At 45.2% G+C, this 17,910-nt stretch overlaps 1 protein-coding gene across 1 annotated transcript in view; it reads left to right on the top strand.

Annotated features, from left to right (window-relative positions):
- The window catches only part of HDA14 (histone deacetylase 14), a 99,576-nt gene that overhangs the window by 52,017 nt on the left and 29,649 nt on the right, over window positions 1-17,910 (top strand). Inside the window, 4 exon segments of the mRNA XM_086783691.1 lie at window positions 189-290; window positions 1,099-1,138; window positions 1,141-1,169; window positions 16,157-16,213. Of these exon segments, the coding sequence (XP_086639817.1) occupies window positions 189-290; window positions 1,099-1,138; window positions 1,141-1,169; window positions 16,157-16,213 (228 nt within the window).

The raw sequence follows: 17,910 nt of genomic DNA, 5'->3' as shown, positions 1-17,910 counted from the left end.
CATGAGTCTTGTTTTATATCAGCTTTTAGTGTTATTTGATCGTTGGGATGATAGTTTTTACAGCGGTATGTATTGCGATGTTTGGAAGAACAAATAACAATGTTTCTGCACTTTTGTATTGAGCTCTTCTTTTTAAATGTGATGCACTCCTTTTTGGGGTCCTTGAGTCTTTCGAAATGTATTTGCAGTTTCGGGGAAAAGAGGTGCTCAAAATCGAGAATTTTGGCGCTGCCAGTGCACATGACATAGCTGCTGTACATAAGGAATCTTATGTCCGAGGTATGGAGATGGTAAGACATTGAACTGCTAAATGGTAGGAGTATGATACTTTGCTAGCACTTGTAATCATTCTCTACAAGAGAGCAACAATAGAAAAAAGAAGAATGCTGCTACACAGCACATGCAATTTACCGAACCGAATGGAAAATTTTAATCCATTAGAAGGGCTTTGCCAGAGCCTAAACAAAATATACTAGTCCATGTTTTTTTGGCTTGAGATATTTGGAGCAAGGATATTTGTTTAGGCTTTGCTAGAGCCTAAACAAAAATACAAGTCCGTGTATTTTTGCTTGGAGATATTTGGGAGCAAGGATACATGAAAGAAGGTTAATAGCAGTGAGCACAGAATGCACTGCAAATCATAATATTGGCCACTTGGACAAGGTGGTTAAACTGGAGTGGCAATGTCCAAGGCAGAGTAGAAAGCTCCAGATGTTAGGTTGAGGTGATGTTTTCTAATTCCAAATGAAGAGGCAATGTCAACTTCATCGGGTCTAGTTGCAAGACATTTTCAGAACATTTGATAAAGCAGATGCCCATAACTTGCCACCTGTTTATACAACAGAGAAAGGCATGCATGTAACTCAAATTTTTACATCAGCTTTCAATCGTTGTCAGCAGACTCATGCTGTGCTGATCAGTTTATGGACTTGAAGCTTTGACTTGATTTGTACTGATAAGAGCAGCATATAGACTAGCCTTACTATGAGAAGTGCTTCAATTTTCAGCCAGCAACTGTTGATGGGTAGCTACTAGTAGTTAGGTTGAGGTGATGTTTTGAAGTCTGCTCAAAACAAGGCCTATTTTATCCTTTTGCAGGTGATGGAGAAGGCATGTGAGGAGGGCTTAATCTTTGTTGAAGATCTGGCCCCACTTACGCTACTTTAGCTGTATGTAAGCAAGACCTTATTTTTGCGGTTTTTTTACTTTATCAAATTTCAGGATGGCAGCTGATTTTACTATGGATGTATGCTGATGAGCGCAATGAATTGTTTGCTGATTACTGGTAGGGTCCTGTGTCATTGTGTTTGGTTTGGCAAACCAACTGCCAAGTAATATACTAGGCTTAGCTGGCATATCCAAGCATATAATCTTGGAAATCAGCCTGCCATTATGTAGAGGGTAACAGCCTAATGCCTTTTGGGAAGTAGATAAAAGCATTTGAATCGGTCTATACACTCGGAAGCGAAATATGAGAACCTTAACAAACATTTTCTGGTTGAAGACCATTGCAAGCTTTGATGGCCAGTCTTGTTAATGAACTTAAATTATAGCACGTGGGCATTTCAACACTTTGAAATCTCTTTTGTGACTGTTGTTGCAAGGCTTTTGCAACAACAGTCCACCTGAGTTGAAACTGGAAGCAGGGGGTTTGCGACCGTTGACCTTTAATGCTAATTAAACACTTTAATGAACAGCCTTAAAGCAAATCCACAATGAACTGAAAAAGATATGCTCAAGGGACACGGTACTGGGGCTGGAATGGGGCCCCAAACGACACCCTCGTCTTTTATTGGATAAGAACAAGGACTAAATAAAGGGCATTTGTGTGCATTCATAATAGCTAAGTCATACCCATTTTTCTATGGGTGCCCATTTGATCAAAGAGATCGGACAAGTTATTATTATTTGGGCACCCAGTTTTAAAGATGGTATATAAAGTGGGGGCGCCCTGTTTTAGTGGCATTGGTAACAATTTTGGTCACGTGTGGAGGGCTTCTTTCTACAGGCGCCCACATGCGAACCTCCATAGGGCTTGTTCTCGCGAAGCGTCTGGAGTCCCTCCGGTGGGCGAGTAGCTGGAGGTGCTGGTGGGAGTTTAGGTCACGCATACCACCACCTACCACCACCTATTGCAACGCCTGGTTGGTTAATTAGCCGGTTAAATGGCGGAGATGAGCACGCAGCTGCTGAGTGAGCAGGTCAAAGAGAGGAGTCGCCTTAGCAAAGGTCACCATCTACAGCCGGTTTTGGGCTGATGGTAGATGTAGCTGCCCGTGTTAGGTGGAGTTGAAAGCATACACCAGTGGACCTTCAGTGCTTGTAATATAGCTGGGGTGAACTGAAAAATATTACTCCAGTGGCCGACCAGCTGTGCTCCCAACGTCTCGTGTAAACAGCTCCATACAAGGCCCGGCCCAGCACTTTGAGCACCTTTTTGAAGATTGCCAGGCCTCCCGGCCGAGCACTTTGAGCACCTTTTTGAAGATTGCCAGGCCTCCCGGCCCAGCACTTTGAACACTTAGACAGCTCTCCGTACTATGTTCCATACAACCGTACAGCCGACCTCCTCTTGTATAGATTGCCACTGCTGTACTTTATTTTGTATCTTCTTCTTCCGGCCATAGTTTATGAACTGTATGGACTGCATTACCTGCTGCTGTTACACCTGTATCCGCTGATTCTGTCTTTACAGAATTGTTAAGGCTTTAGTTTTCTAGTTCACTACGTCCACTTTCTTGTATCTTGTGCAAACCATGTCTCCTTTTTAGTGATGGAGAGAGAAATCACGAAAGCACCATAGCTTAGTTGTGTGTGATTTTTTGGCATAATCTTGTGTTTACCTTCTTAATCGTTCCTAAAGCTTAGAGAGCTGCCTATGCAGGTTGTCGTGGCATAACGATCAAGTTCAAGTCTAGGGTTGTATAGAAAGTTTTACAAAACGGTTCTTTTGGTTCTAGATATGAAGAGGAACCTCCTTTCTATTGCTCAATGCTATACATAAGAACACATCGTCAGATGAAAGGACTCCACATCGCCAGATAAAAGGACTCCACATCCCCCTCTGAAAAATGATGTCGTCGGACTGGTACAAGCCCAACCTGATTCTAATCCAAATCCAAAAAACTCTGGAAGTACCACTTTGCCCCAGGCACGGTTAGCAACCACAGATGCAAAGCATTCCACCGGGTCCAAACATCCATCCTCCAAAAGAACAAACCTACAAACCATAGCAAACCAAATGCAGAACAGGCAATGGAAGGAGCATCCTCAAAAGCATCAGCAAAAGAGTCTTCCATAAGTAGAATCAGATCCCAAGAATCATCAACAAATAAGTGATCCATGTGAAAGGATCACACCTCACAGGCAAAACACCCTTCTTTCTCTGCAAACACTGCAAAGAACACAGGCTCGAACAAAATAAACTTTGCTCAGGATCTTTGAAAAGATCACTACTCTCCTCCAAAATCTGAAAACTCCTGTCACAGGAGAAAGTCTCCACAGATACAAAATAGCTCCCGAAACTGATCCTGAAGTGAAGTAGCTGGAGATGGGCCCATGCTGAGTGTAGAAAACTCCTATGGGAAGCAAAACGCAGTCAAAACACTGCTGCCCAGTAAAAAATAGCACTCCACTGCCAATAGAAGGCAACGAACATGAAGAAATCGGGTAATTGTGTAGGCCAGGAACACAACACAGGTATAGATGCTCCAAAATCATCAAAACGCTGATTGAAATAAAAAAGTTCAGTGTCCTCCTGAAGTACCAAATTGCCACCAAAGCCACAATCCAAACAAAACCCCTTCTGCAAGTGATCTGTGCCCACTGGAGAAGAAAACGCAGCCAAACAAGGGGCTACAAACCTGAAAATTCATGGCAACCAGGTTCCACACCTCATATGAGGAAAAGCGTTGAAGAGAAGGTGCCTTTGGGTCCAACGGAAGGAGCCCAGGTGAAGGTAGAGCTACCAGCAAGATCTGTTCAAAGAAATGCAGCAACCATGGCTGCAAATCTGAAAAACGCAGAGGTATTCGGGGCAGTAGATAGGGCTGAATCTGGAAAAGCAGAAGAGATATGGTACCACCAAGCCTCAGATCAACAAACATCATCAAAAAACTGTAGGAGGAAAAACGCAGCAAGTATGCTGTTGCTGTCTTGCATAGAACAGGCGGCCAGCACTAAAGGGGGGTAGATGCTGGTGAAAAACGCCGCAGAACTGCTATAGAAAACACCTGTAGAAATAATGCAGCACTCCAAGGTGGTGCTGCCCTGTAAACAGAGCAGCCGACAGGTTAATCTCAGGGGTCAAAACCTGTAAAGGATGACCAATAGCTGCAATGGAGAAGACGCTTGGAAGAAGTAGGCGACCATTAGAAACTGTGAGAAGAAAAAACGCAGGAGGGAGAGGAGGGAGCATCCAACTCTGTTCTTCAGTGGCGCTCTGATACCATGATAGAATGCCTAGCGAAAGATGGAAAGTGGAAACAGAGGAGAGAGTGAGAGAGAGAGATGGAGAGGAAACACAGGTATAGACCTGCTCTCAATATCACCAACCAATAATACAAGTCCCAAGAAAGAGGGGAGAAGGCCTCGTATGTGAGGGATTGCAGCAAACAATGCTAAGCAATGAAAAAGAGTGAGGGTATGCCCGGCTATACATATATGCCTATGTAGAGGCAGCTGAGTAGCATTCCACGACTAGGATAAATGTCCAAGACTCCATAAAATGGGGAAAATAGGGGATAAATGATGTGAGGGGTGACCGGCCCCTCCAGCTAACATGGTCAGCCCTAAAGGGTAAAATAGGACACCACACAAGAAGCCAACAACAAGGGGATGATTATGTCTAACAAATTTGACCTCCATGTCTTGTCAACCAACGCACACCTTCATACACAAGAAAAAGCTGCCGTCCTCATTGAGTGAAGAATGTCACTCGTAGTGGCCCCCTATTAGGACGCTTTGTTGGAAGTTATCCCTCTTGTTGAGAAGTCTTTCCAAATGCATTCGGGCACAACGGACCCGACGAAGGGTGGCAACCCAAGCCTTGTAACCTTAGTCATTTATTTTTAGTTATATTCAAAACCCTAACTTTTAGTTAAGTCCTAAATAAGACCCCTTTATTATCTCACAACTCTTAAAGACACATCAACATAGTAATGACACAATCACATGCCACACAAGACAAGTTTGCTTCATAGGATCATTCATTCCTAAGGCTTGAGGCACAAACATACCTCAAAAGATCCAAAAAGATCTCGACCAACCTCACATCTTGAGATGACTAAGATGCAAGGTCACCTACCCTAACAAAAGGAAAAACCAACAAGTAATGTCTATTTCATGCATCTCTAGAATTCTATACCTCAAAATTCACTTTATGTCATTGTTAAGATCGTAGCTCTCTAGTTTAATGACACCTTACATAGTACCTTTTATTTTTATGTGATCTCACAAAATTATATAATGGTATTTTTTCTGTCCAACTACATATACGCTTAACACTTGCAATGATAAAGAGCTATTTTGTTTGTTTGTTGAGAAAGTTGTGCTCTATTGGCTTCTGAAATTTAACACAGAAAATGCATGTTTTAATATTATTATTGGAAAATCCGATGAATGGATTTTTTCGGCACTCACTCAGAGATGTTTCTTGGTCGATTTCGGTTGCTCGGAGTGTGTTTATCCCATTTTGGGACAAATCAAGAGAGTCCCTACCTCGAGACTGCATTGGGAGGCTTATGGGATCACCCTTGACATTCAGGTAGCTTTTTGGCCGAGGTTGTGGCACTCGTACAAGGAAACGAAGATTTCCTCTTTTATTTGGCTTTCTCTACATGGTGAACTTGCCACCAACTAGTGGAGATTGGTCATTGGCGCTAGCCGAGCTTGTCCTAGATCTGTAGGAGCTTCAAAGACAGTTTACCATTGCTTATGGGAGTGCATGTAGGCACAGAGGATTTGGACTGCAATAGCACACCTTTTTGGAAAGATGAGGAGAGACACCTACATTTGTTTTGGTGCTATTGTTTAGTTGACATAGTCGGGCCTGCAAGTCAGGTTTAAAGAGAACAAAAGAGATGATCATGTGGTTTACCTAGGGCATGTGTCGGCGGTGTCTTCTTTTGGACATGCCAAAGTCAGGCTATGTACCTCCAGCGTAGAGGCTGGACATTACATAGGAGATTATTGCTAGCATCACAACGTGGCACATCTGGAAGCTAGATGCACTGAGGCCATGGAGGGCTTTTTGGTTTATGATACACAGTGCATTTGCAGGATGTGGTGTGATATTATCCACACGCTCATGGCCACTTGGGCTAGGATTTAGGAATCTTCGGCTGTCGAGAGAAAACGTGGCCAATTTATGAGAGAATGGGATCATGGCATTTTTTTCACTCGTCTCAAATGGGGCTTTGCTTGCAACACAAGGCACCCGATTGGTTGAGATTTTCCCCTTGCTTGGTATGAAATCTCCTTTTTTTTGTAATTTTTTTTCATACTTAATAGAAGTCTCTTTTTTGGGGGAAAAAAAAGTGTTTAATTCGCATTAATGGGTTAAGTGTTACAACCCTCTGCTTAAGGGTACTTCAGTCACTACAAGATTCTGCAAGGTCATGGGCCGATTTCTAAGACATGACATCATACTGTTGTGTCATGGTGGCTTGATTCCACTTTTTTATCCTTTCATTAGATACTGTATATATGGTATAACTTAATAATGCCATGCGTGGGGCATTGAATGCTTGCATGAATTTTGAGGTATAAGAATGTATCATAAGACTCTAACCACCCGTATGTTTGGAACTATAAAAATGTATCATAAGCCTCTAACCACCCGCATGTTTGGAACCACATGAGACTAGCTTGTTCGACACCCAATACGACAGATATGGAAGGCAGGTTGTCTGGAATAGAGAGCTCCAAAAAATCCTCCGTGTCATTCAAATGGCGGAGTTTTGTAACGCTCTACGCTAGGATCATGGGATGAATAATAGCATCTGTCAATAATTTGTTCATGAAGCATTCCTTTGCTGCTACTCATCCACTACCAAGGTTGAGTGAAAGAGATGATTTGGGGCATGCAACGGCGGGTGTGTGTATATGAGTTTTTGTGTGTGTGTTTGTGGGGGAAGGGGGAGAGAACTGTTGGTTATTAGGGTTTAATCACAATGTTAAACATGAGGGATTAGCAAGAGGGTACGACACACTTAAACATTATGAAAATGGTTCTTTTATATAAGAGACCCTCCTTTACAAGGTGCATATATATGCTGCCACCACATATGCCACATGTCAAACTATGATGCCAAGTGTCCCTAAGAGGTGTCAACTTGTAATATGCAGCGGAAGTCTTTGTATTGGAGGATTCTGTCACACAAATGCTCACACCGTCTTCTGTATCCTGAGTTTTGTGAGTTTAGCAATCCACTTTAATACTTCAAACTTTAAAGAGATATGAGAGAGAGATATGAGAATTGAACACCAGATTGGGTTCCAAATTACCCAGTGAAGGGCCCCTATCCCGATAACGAGATAGTATTTGCTTTATTACTTTAGAGAGAATGACTGTGGACTGTAGATAAGCCAAATGCAAGATCTCGGAGGATCTGAAGCCTGGCTGAACTGTTCATGGCTGTAGAAACACCTTGATGAACTGATCTCGAGCCTATGCACTCTTCCCAAGGGCATGAGGAAGGGCTGCACACCTGAGGCTGAGAAAGGACTGCGGTGGACTTTTCTAAGCTATGTAACTATGCTGTAAATGCTTATGAATGATATGTTACCTTCACCAGATGACTGTTGCATGTGTGGATGATGCACAAAAGGCAGAATACTGTTGTAGAACTGATGCTGGACTGAAATGCAGACTGTAGACTGAAACGCAATGCTAGAAACTGCTGTAGATCTGCAAACGCAGGATTGAACTGTCCAGAATACTTGCTGGCTGTGATCTATGCTCAAACGCAGAGGGAACTTGCTGTACTGGGGCCTGGCAGGGTGTTGTATGCAGGCACCTATGGGCTGAAGGGACAGAACTGCTGCGTTAGGGTTCAGATGGCTGTGCGTGATGACTGTGGAGCTGTGGGCTGCCTAAGGGGATTGCAAGAAGGCTGAAGCACAACACAAACTCCCGAAGGGCAGGAACCAGTCTAGGCTGAAGGCGGGGAACGCTCCTAGTGCTGAGGAGGAAGGTGCCTAGCTCACTGAAGACTGAATGGGAGAACTAAGCCCTATGCAAGCCTATTTATACTAACTAGGCGCTGGTCAAGTTGGCTGGTCATTTATTTAATAAAGTTTATGTTTATAAATGACATTAAATGCTAAATAAATACCATAAAATATAGAAAAAATACTAGATAAATCCTAGTAAATTCCCTAAGGCTTTTGAGATATTCTAAATGATGCACAGGCATATGAATGCATATTATGCAAGATGCAGAGTGCTTTATGATGAAAACCCTGAGGCTTCTACTGACTCTACATGCATGAATGATTCTCTCCAAGTGGGTTACGGGACTTGACTGACTGACTTACTGACCGACCTGCTAAGGCTGAGGAATGACCTACGTAGCTCGTGCCTGACTTATCCTGGACTAAGGATGTACAATGGAGTCACGGCGTACGACAAATATCATCCTAGTGGGTTCTAATAATGTACAAATGTTGCACTGCTGATGATGAGCCATCTTGTCACCATGCACTGAGTGCAGAGTGCATGTGACAACTACATACATCATTGCATACATAAGATCCTCTTAAGAGGTAGTTCCCACACACAAAAGAACCCACACTCCATGCGTCTGTTCACACACACTAGAAACACTTTATTTAAATGGCGAGTCGTTTGCGGCACTCGTTGATATAGTGCCGAGGCTTGTGGGAGTAGACATTTTCCTTTCTTCTTGGTGTCACCCTAAGATGAGTCCACTTTGCCTTTTCCCTTGGAGAAGTAGGCTTGGTCTCGTCTTTTTTTTTCTTTTTTTCTAGAAACAATATTCTTCTATTAGTTAACAAAAAACACCCTCAAAGGTTAGTTACAAACTTGCCTCCATGTATGGAGTGAGGATCAAAGAACAAAATAAGAGGAAGGATGCACTTTTTCTCCGCTCGCCGCTCTATGAGGAGATGGCTATCTCATACAAGGGGTGGGGGAGAGAATAACCACACAAGTGGTTTGTAGTGCCAAGTGGGCTCACCACCACTATCTGTGAGGAAAGGACCAAGTTGCTAGAGCCTTAGGAAGGCTTCCCGATGCTTCTGCATATGGTCAGAACCACCCTGAAGCTTCCTCCTCTGTCTGCGGAGGGTATGAATGATGTCGAGCTAGATGCTACTGATGGACTACGTAGGCGGAGTGTGGGTGCCTTAGATGGCTTCGTTTCATTGAGCTCTCTAGATTTGCTATGCAGCAGTGTTGCTACGAATCTCCCACTTTGGCTCGAACCAGGAGCCCAATTACTAGTAGATTAGGCTAGGACTGGCATTGTCAAGATGTGAAGGTGAGAGACCTGAAAGGCTAGCCCCCCATCTTCCTGCCCATAAGCCATGACTGTCACATGCACTCTGCACTGTTGTGTATGGTGGTTTCTAAATAAATTCTTGAAAGGGGGCGGGGCCTGTTCCCCCCTCAATGTCGTGTACTGCGCAAGATCCCTATTCCCTCCTCTCTCTCTCTCTCTCTATATCTTTATCTCTTGGACATGTGGTTGAGTCTGTCACTCCACGCCCCACTAGGCTTACAGATAGGGGCGTGATCAGAGAATGAAGTGCCTGCCAAGATACCAATCATACTCCCACGACCGCAAGCCCACTCATCAACATAGAACTTGTCTAGTCTAGAGAGGTTGGGGCTGGTGCTCCTCCTATCTAATCTCGAGAAGCAAAGGCTCCCATGGCTACGCGCAAACTCAGGAAGATGCCAAGGGTCCTGTCCCCCGAGTGCAAGAATCATCTCCTCCCAGGCTGAGTATTTAGTTCCAGAAATTGTGGCCATGCCACCACCAAGTTTGTCCTCTGTTGCCTCTATCATGTTAAAGTCACTGCCCAAGAACCAAAAGTCGGCCTGAGGGAGGACTTGCCGGATTGAGCTCCAAAAGAGGGCTCTACCTGCAACAACGTTCGGAGCATAAACATTGAGGAAGCCAATGCTATCCTCTCCAATCATAATGGTAATCCATTGTGTACGCCTCGGACCCATGACTCCTGAGCCAGTCTCATTGCCAGCAACAATTGCTCACTGACAGAGATACACACCCTCCTTGGGTCCCAGAGTGACCGAAGGATGGGGACCAGAAAGTGACTCCTACCTGGAAGAATCTTCCCGCATCTGTGGGTGCGCCCCTCTAAGAGGTGATGCTCCTGGAGGGATAAGATGTCTATGGGTCCCCCAACTATGGCTGACTGAAGCTCGCCTCGTAGGACGCCTCGTCTCTGAAAGCACTGATGCCCCCCTAAACCCTGAATGTTCCATGAAACAATCCGCATATCAATCTCTGTGTGATGCGGCACTAGCGGAATTGCCCTCACTCGAAGAGTATTGGGTGAGGGTTTAGACGGGGAATAATCATAATCCGTGCGGGGGAGAAGGCGCGCCAGGTGGGCACTAATCCTATCCTCCATGTGACGCCACTCTGTATGAGCGCGAGCATATGCATACTCTTGACTCCATCGATCACAATGGAGGTATCTATAAGAGTGGGATAGAGGTGTACCGCGACAGAAGTATGCATGAACACAAAAAGCAACACCTCGAGACTGGAGACTACCATCTCCCCGTCTTGTCCTCGATGGACTGAACATCCAAGCTCCATCCTCGTGAGAGGCCAAAAATGGGTGAGAATGTTGGTGATGCGAAGATCGTGGAGATGGTGGGAGAGCTCGACTGCCTGACCCTGGATGGCAGCAACCACCATCTCGGGATCCCACTCTGTCCTGGGGCTGCACTGAAGGGGAAAGAGAAGATCATCGCGCCATTATCTGGCGTAGAGGGCATGGAGTGAATCAGTGAATGAAAAACCACACATACCCGAACGGGGGCTACTGTCTCCTCGAATATGTTGGTCCCTTTTGTCGGTAGACATCAGAATCCACAGGTAGACCCAGGATCCTGGGGGCCCCACCTGGGGACTTTGGCGGGAGAGCCCTCGCTGGGGAAGCGGCTATGGTCATCTCAACCGGCTCAAAAAATCGGTGAATCAAGTGACGGATAGAGGGAGGGGAGGTGGCGAGGGAGGGCAGAGGGATGGAGAGGCTGGGGAGGGGTGTTGTTGTGGGAGATCCATTGGAGAGGAAAGCTGAGGGGAGGGGCCCGCCGGGGGCTTAGAGAGGCCTGTTGGCCTCTGAGAACGCTGGGGGTCGGGGGGGGGGGGGGGATCTCGACGAGGGACCGATTGTCATAATGGTGGGGCCGGAGGCACACGCTTCGGGACGAGGGAGGGCACGTCACCAACGGGGAAATGTTGAGATAAATGCTCACAATGGTTCTCTGATAGAACCAAATTCTTCTGGGATCTGCCAGCCTGGCACGTGCGGCGGCGTTGCTCGACTCTGATGGTCGTTTGGCGGCTCAGGCGCGGGCCTACTGTCTACCACTCTCCGGCAGTTGGGTCATCAGTTGGGGCCTGGTGCTCTGCTGCCTGAGGGCCTGCCTATCTCCTTGCCCCTTGGTGAGGATCAACACGAGAAACGGAGGGAGGAACCACTATATGCGGTCTCCTGGATTGCCGTCGAGGGCAAGCTCCGGCTAAGTGACCCATTTGCCTGCAAATGAAGCATTGGCCTGGAAGGACTGACTACTCCACGCGTTGCTGTATGGGGTCACCTATAAGGCTAGGAATAGATATACAATTTAGTACAGACATGGTCAGGAGTAAGCCATTTGTACCACATGACATTCTACCTGCAGAGTTTGGGGTGGCCCCACTGGTTACAAATGCCCTTTTTCAGACTCACTTATATTTAGCATGTATACACGCTTGACAGAGATCGCCTCCCATGCCTAGCACTAGAGTCCTCTACTGCGGGAGGGAGAGGGAGCGATTGAGACGAACTGGACTACCCTCCTTAGCGACACGGCCGCCACCATTACCGAGACAAATGCATGGTACTCTGCGGTAGTTGAGTGGTTTCATGCACATGGCATACAAATGGACCGTCTCCCCCCGTTTCAGTATAGCCTAGATTCCCCCTACCTTGATCTCTCACGAAAGGAGATCAACCGGATCATCCAGTTAGATCTACTCCGGCTACACATACACCAGACCTGGGTGTCTCCGTCAGAGACCGGTAAGAAGTGAGAGTTCTACAGAGATCACTTCTTGAGACTCTCTGAGGATGGATTCTTTGAGATACCGGGATACATACATCTAGATACACATGTCACATGCCATGCGTATCACGATCAGCCAGCTTAGGGTATCCTCCCACCGCCTCAGAGTAGAGACTGGCAGAGCTCAGGATATCCCACATGAGGAGAGGACATGCGCAGTATGCACCATAGGGGGAGTAGAGGATGAGGCCCATTATATGTTCAGTTGCCTGGCTTACTATGAGATACGGGGGAGATTTCATTGCCTCTTCCGAGAGGGATTCGGACCACTCACACGGTTGATACAGTTTGAGGATCAGAGGTGCTTGGGCATGCACTTGATGGAGCTCAGACGACATAGGGATGTAGTGTTGAGGCAGCATGCTGACAGACGGCCCTGGCTCTGACAGGACACCTCATAGAGAGCCATCACAGATTTCTTTGTGGTACACATATCCACATCGGAATCCACTGCCCACAACAGTTCCTCTACTACGACATCAGAGCCCACCACCCATACCCACATCGCAGAGGAGTTCTTAGCGAGAGAGCTTTATCCATTCTGAGTGAGAAGTCCCCAACCTAGAGCATCAGGACCCTCCACCACAGAGAGACGGATTTGTGAGGTTCTCTGCCGACATGATACGCTCCCATCACAGAGGCCTAACATTCACTCCACCATCAGATCGGTTTTGGCCGAGGCGGGTATCGTCATTAGCTGATCACATCATATCTCACTCTACACAGGATCATCTGTCGATCACATGTACTGTCAGATGTTTTCATTTTACTTTTTCTTTTAGTTTTCCATGGCTCAGTATATCCATGGTACCATTGTATTACTTTTGGTCTCATAGGCCCTTAGGGTCTTCTGTAGACGTTAATATAACTCTCTCTCTCTCTCTGTCTCTGTCTCTCTCTCTCTCTCCCTAATCCTTATACAAACGTTGAAGCTCCATCTCCTCTCTCTCCTTCAAGCTTCCTCCCTCTCCACATACTCACCATGATGATGATAATTCACCCTCCATAGCTTCATGTATGTGATCTCCTGTGCTATCCAATATGGTATTAGAGCATGGGTACACGTCCTTCTACATCTATAGCCTTTGAGTTTTCTTATGTCGCCTGCTAGCAACTAACGTAAAGCATTAACCTTGCATTTTTCTGATGCTTATATATGCTCTCATCGCTGCATTAATCATTCTTTTTTGCATTAATCACTACATGTTACAATGTCATCGTGCTGCCACATCTCCTCATCGCCACATGTAGCTGCTGCTATTGCCATATAAATTTGGACCAAACTGGATTTGCTTCCGCTCTGTGCACTCTTTCAAATCCTCCTCCTTACCATGAAACTTTGGATATTTGAGAGATACCCATTGAGCCATGATGGATATTAGTGGAGGTAATGATGCACATGCAAGATGGAGTGGGCTGGGAACCGTCCATAGAGCAGTTGGAGGCAAAGTGTTCGGATGACGTGTCAAAGATAGATCCGCACAAAATCCGGCAAGAAGTAGTTTGGAAATCAACAGGTTCTGGGCCATGCAAGAGACATGTATTGGTGAGTTAATCGGGTTGTCATCATCCGTGTGCTGGTTGTCCTTCGAATGCTCACTGATTGTATCTTCCACTTCCCCAACGTCTACGGGCTCATCCTCCTCTTCAACAGGTACCTTGTCTTCTTCAATAGCCTCATATTCCTTATCCGCGGGCGCATCCTCCCATAGACTATCTAGTGCTGCACGGTGTTGGCGCTCCTTGCGCATCATAATGCCAGTCCTCGTCCATCATAAATGAATGATCCAACAACGGACAATAGCGTAATAAGAGTCATTGCCACAGTTTGCTTCTAGAAGAAGCAAGTCTTGCACATCCGATTGAGCATGGACGGGAAAAACTACTGGATAGCCACACAGAAGTGATAAAATGGGCTTGAATATGAAAAATGGAAGATGTTCTAACAAACCTAGAAAGGAACACCCACGAAATGTAATCACTTTGACTTGATCAATCAAAAGCAACAAACAGGTTAACAAAACAGAGAGATGCGGAATAGGCAAAACTACTTCACATAAGGAGAACACATCAACATGTAAGATAGAATGACGAACGCCATCATAGTTTTAGTGACAACAAAATAGTGAACAATTCACAACTTAACGGGCAAGGCCAAAGATTCACCCATTCCAGATCCAAGCAAAATTTGTATAACGCTCGGATCATAAAGTAGAGCATGTTTGGGGAATCGATCGTAGGATTGCCAAAAGTTTTGGCGAATAATCCAACACAATATTTATGGATTTAACATTAAACATAATTGTGACATTAATGAACATTTAGATGATCATCACAAAGATTACATAACATAGAATTGCAAGACAAAGATACATAACTAACTCTGTGTATTCCTTCTCCATGCTTATACATCATGGCTTAAACCATGTGGATCGAGAAACAAAGCGTTATCTCTGATCCGGCATGTTTGTTGAGATCTTATCTCCGTATCCGTGCAGTTCGAGTTCTGGCTCCCTCTTTTGATCAATGGTCTCCCGGGTCCTGCTAGAGATGGGAGATTGGCAGCAGTATTGTTGTGGCATATTTGGAGAGGTCGTTGTAGCGAGGCCATCAAGGGCACCCTCACCCCGTCAACTGAGTCCATTCGAAGCATCTGGCTCGATATCATTCATACCCTCCGTGGACATTGGGGGAAGCTTCAACGTGGCTTCAATTGCATGCAAAACGCTGGATTTAGGACATGGTCACCATGAAACTCGTTTCGGTGGCCTTGAAACTCGTTTCACATTTCGGTGTTGAAACGTTTCGTGCGCATCACGGAAACCATTTCGTTTCATGTGGAACAAAAAGTTGTGATTTTTTATATGGTTTAGCGTCTCTCTATCTTTTTAAGCCTTACACTTCCCTTCTTTTATGTCTCTTTTACTCTCCTTTCTTCAATGGTGACATTATAGCAATATATTTTCATATTGTCATGCATATATCGTTTCGATCTACCGTTTCATTGTGCACCTATCCACATTTGAAATGTTTCATTCCAAAATAGATCGTTTCGATAGCGAAACATTTCAGCAATGAAACGTTTCGTGGTGACCTTGATTTAGCATCATGGTCCTTTTCTCACTCAGAGTGGTGATGAGTCCACTTGGCATTATAGACCACCTGAGTGTTGTTTCCACCCCCCCCCCCCTCTCCCTAGAGAAAAGCACCCCTTCCCTCCTTTTAAATAGTTTTCGTGATTATCACTCCCCTATATGGAGCTGAGTTTATACTTAGCCAACATGGTTGTTTTGTTTGGTAACTACCAGAAGGATTTCTTTGCTAGGAAAAAAATTGGAAATCCCACCTCCCATGACCATCCGGGCTCATCTTGCGCCCTGTTCGGGCCCCGGAATGTTACGACGGTGTCCAGGATTAAAGTCTACTACTCCATGGTAGACTGTTATGAGATAACGGTCGAGTGTAGCATGTAGCCTATTTGGTAGTGTGCCAAATCTAATCCAAGCCGTCTCTAAACCATGGCCTCCTAGGCCACCTTCTTGTGTAAATACTGGGATGCCGTGGATGCCCGGGCTGCCCAACCATGGCTTCTCCTCATGATAGAGGCTGCACAAACATGAGCTAGCAATACAATATGAGGGTGGAGCATTGATATCCAACATTATTTTCAATGAAATCTTTAATGATTGAACCCCTTGTTTATCTTTGAAACCAAATGTAGTTCAATCTACTTGCTTTCATTGAAAATTTCTATAAATGTTTTTATCAGAACTCGACTTAAATATTCCAATTCTTTTCAAAGTCTAATGATGTGGTTTCCTCCAGACATTCTCAGAGTCACTAAAGGCAGCAGGTGCAGGCATGGCTTTGGTTGATGTTGTGGTGAGAAGTTTCTTCACAGAATGACACTTAAATTTATTGTTATGTCTATTATTCTTCAATTTGAGTTCCATATGCATGTTTGTGGTAGAATTTGTTGTTTGCAGGTGCATTCTGAAGGAGGCACTAGAGTCTCCATCATTCAAATTATTGTAGGAGCTCTTTTCCTGGATAATTAGAATCTAACTGATGGTTTAGAGGAGGGAAAATCTGCAATTTTTTTTTCAAAAAGAGACTTCTATTAAGTATTAGAAAAACATACAACAATCACAGCTATAAGCTGGAAGAGAATAGAATCACCCCAATATGTAAGGTGATTTCAACCACTGAGGAGCATCATGATGCCATGTAAGACCTGTGGTACTAGAGGAGAAGAAGATGCCATGGTCCCATTCCTGCATAAATATCACACGCTTCGCCTGCACAGAACGAGAGGGCCCCTGAATGCGAGCCCAAGTAGCCATAAGAGTGTGGATGATATCACCCCATATAGTACTAATGCACTGAGACCCAAAAATCTGGACACCCTCAATAGCCTCCGTGCATCTAGCTCTCCAGATCTGCCATGCTGTAATACTGGCAATAATCTCCCAAGTGGTGTCAATCCTCTATCTAGGGGGTGTATAATCAGAGTGAGGAACATCTTGCAATAAACCATGCTGGGCAATACCTCTACGAATGAAAAAAACAGAATCTGTACCACCGCCCTCATAAAAAAGTTGTGGACTGGACTGGGAGAGCCAAGCAACTGCCCCCCAAGTCACATGCATGGCTCGGCCACCCTAAATCTGCTGTGCAATGCTGCATCCCCATAGACAATGTTGTACGGACTCAGAATCTGCCGCACATCTAGGACAGGAAGATGCTACACCGAAAACTGATCTCCTCTGATTCGTGGAGAGACCACCATGTAAGAATAACCAAAAAAAATGAGAGATCTGGCTCCTTCTGTATGAGTGCGAAAGTCTATGCCAATATCTGCGTTGTATCACTAGAGAAATATCATAGCTCTCCCAATGAGGCCTGAGAGTAGGGATCCTATGCATCTGTCGAGTGAGGAGAAGCCTGGCATTCGGAACAATGAAACTGTAAAAAGGAAGGCTTTTCAAAGGATCAAAGGCATCAATCCACTCCCACTCTCCTGGATCCCACTGAAGATATCTGATAGGACTGCCACCATATAGCCACAAACACCAAGAGCCATGAGTCACTATCTGAGGAGAAGGGTCAATGAACCAGTGCTTCCCCGAGCGACCAACTAGACTAAGCCTAGTATTTGGTATAATCTCCTCCATACTACATCTCCTCAATCTCCCGCCAGGCATGATAGAATAAATGAGGAAATCTGTATCCTCCTGGCCTGGCAAAGCAATGACCTGCAGAGGTATGCCTATCCTTGAAAAAACTCCCAGCCAACTCGGATGATAGTCTCTGTGAAAGGTCCCAAAAAGCCACTCATGCGGAATAGCTGCATCAATCTGATCAATACGAATGCGAGAGCCCCTAAGATGCAGAGTGGATGTAACTCTCCGATCCTCCGGAAGACTTAAAGGTCTTCCAAGCAAGAACTGTGTATGCGCATCTCTCCCATCTTGACCATTGCATATAACAAGATGCACCAAGTGGCCGACCAGCCTCATCCGTAATGAACTCGTTCCACTTAAGAGGTTGTCGGTCATCCTCGTCCAAAGACCTAGGAA

Source organism: Cibotium barometz, chromosome 46, assembly GCF_041138505.1.
Source record: "Cibotium barometz isolate CiBa-2024 chromosome 46, ASM4113850v1, whole genome shotgun sequence".
NCBI classification, from domain to species: Eukaryota; Viridiplantae; Streptophyta; class Polypodiopsida; order Cyatheales; family Cibotiaceae; genus Cibotium; species Cibotium barometz.
Note: the sequence above shows the minus strand (reverse complement) of the source record. Positions and strands in the feature narration are given on the sequence as shown.